This window comes from Morone saxatilis, unplaced genomic scaffold (genome assembly GCF_004916995.1).
Source record: "Morone saxatilis isolate NCDOM2014 unplaced genomic scaffold, NCSU_SB_2.0 Contig21, whole genome shotgun sequence".
Classification (NCBI taxonomy): Eukaryota; Metazoa; Chordata; class Actinopteri; family Moronidae; genus Morone; species Morone saxatilis.
This window is the reverse complement of record NW_023339774.1, coordinates 4,185,135-4,187,087: the sequence shown is the minus strand read 5'-3', so window position 1 is coordinate 4,187,087 and position 1,953 is coordinate 4,185,135. Positions and strand designations below refer to the sequence as shown.

Below are 1,953 nucleotides of genomic sequence, written 5' to 3'. Positions count from 1 at the left end.
AACACAAATGTCGTGACAGAAACAAGTCCTTCAATCCAGATCCACTTTATAAGAATTAAAGCTCCTATTGCACTTCTTATTTCCTCAGATTAACCCACTGGGTGTACATCGTATGAGCTGTTTTATTTGATAGTTGCTTTGTTTGTTTCAACATTGTTTTGCCTCTGTCCACTTAAAAGACTATGTGACATTTGAAAGAGGAAATGGAGGAAATCGCAGCCCTACTCAGTTCAATACACAGAGGGGTCTTGTTCCTACAACCTTGCTTGGTCTGGTACGACTGGTGTTACGGTGGCTAGTTTGTAAACTTGCCAATAGATCCTCCTCAATGTTACACAGTGAACCTTTAAAGAGGCTATGTGTGGAATTTCAAACATTTCCAACTTTGACACACCCTAGTGGAAGTATCAAAAAAGGGCCTGTGGCACATGTGAGAATCAAAGCTAATCTTATTCTGTGTTGCAGAGCCTGAATAAATCCCTGAAGGCAGCTCTCAGGTCACATTTAGAGGACGTCTCTCTGGCTCTGCTCATGGCGCCCCCTCACTTTGATGCCCACCTGCTCAGGAAGGCCACAAAGGTAAATATCTATCTGTATTTCCTAATGTCACTCTCATGCTGGCGGGGAGTCCCTCTCTGATTTGGCCTGTCCAAGGTCCAATATTTTCTTTATCTACAGGTTTGAGTGTTTTTACATTCAGAGATTTTTCCTGCTTGCCTTCTTTTCTACATCAGTAGAGAATGAGACCAAGTAAAAATGAGATGAACCCCTGCTCACTGTCACCACATCATTTATTAAAGAAAGCTGACCGTCTGCAGGGGGGTTTCAGCAGCAGTTACACACACTTACACCTGGAAGCTGCTTTTTTATTCCAGTCTCAGTCTGATCTGTTGGCTGCTGAGCAGCTGCCCTGTAGTGGTTAAGTGCCTTGCTCAAGGGCTCCTTAAAGGGGAATGATGGCATAGAGGCTAACAGTACTTTCCTGCCAGATTTATTCTGCCAATCTGGGGATGGAACCAGCCTTCTGGTCACGAGTCTGATCAGAATGATCAGAATGAATAATGACAATAATGACAAAGTACACTGAATACAGTTAATAGCATATTTTTCTGTAGATATTAGTTGTATACCTAATATTTTGAATGCTTGTATAGTGTTTAGTTTGTAATTATGTTTAAAGAGTGCCTTTAAATGATTTTGTCACACTTGCTCTATTCCCACAGCGTCTGGGCACAGATGAAGATGTCCTGGTGGAGGTTTTGGCAACAAGGTCAAACCAAGAGATTCAAGAAATGAAGAAGGTCTTTAAAGAAGGTTAGGCCCAAATCAGTGCAGTCACTCTGTTACTTGGTTGGTGCACTCGCAGAGCTCTGAGTTTCTGAAAAGTTTTCATATTTAATGCAACATCTAAGGTATTTACACTCTTTAGTGTCGCCAGTGCACACAGCAGTAGAACAATACTGAATTCCTAGACAGCGCAGCACTGTAATCACCCAGTCATGAGGACAATAAACAACAGCTATAACCACTGCAGGCATGCTGGGTTCCATTAAATTCATGCAAAGTCTGTTATCTTGCTAAAATGCTCTTCATTCCTTAGAGTACAAAACAGACCTGGAGGACGTTATTAAGGTTGAAACCAGCGGTGACTTCACCACAGCCCTTCTGGCCATGTTGAAAGCTAACAGAGCTGAAAACACTGAAGTCGACATGGATCTGGCCCGAAGAGACGCAAAGGTAAAATGAGGAAAATTAAGTTTTAAGGGAAAATATTTTGTCTTACTATCAACAAATCCCATGAAAAAAACATAACCAAAAACACTGGTTCCTTGTAAAGACAAGTGCATAGTTTGATTTTAACAAAAGGCCGGATAATTTCTCAGAACAGTTTTTGTCAAACATCACTCCAACAGGAGTAAATAGTGCATTTGTTTGGGACTGTTTTCATGTGCG

At 41.4% G+C, this 1,953-nt stretch overlaps 1 protein-coding gene across 1 annotated transcript in view; it reads left to right on the top strand.

Moving 5' to 3' along the window:
* LOC118332609 (annexin A1-like) overlaps positions 1-1,953 on the top strand; it is a 7,571-nt gene that overhangs the window by 1,582 nt on the left and 4,036 nt on the right. The window contains exons 5-7 of the mRNA XM_035667981.1: positions 466-579; positions 1,224-1,314; positions 1,601-1,737. Coding sequence (XP_035523874.1) covers positions 466-579; positions 1,224-1,314; positions 1,601-1,737 — 342 coding nt within the window. The remainder of the gene's footprint in view (positions 1-465; positions 580-1,223; positions 1,315-1,600; positions 1,738-1,953) is intronic.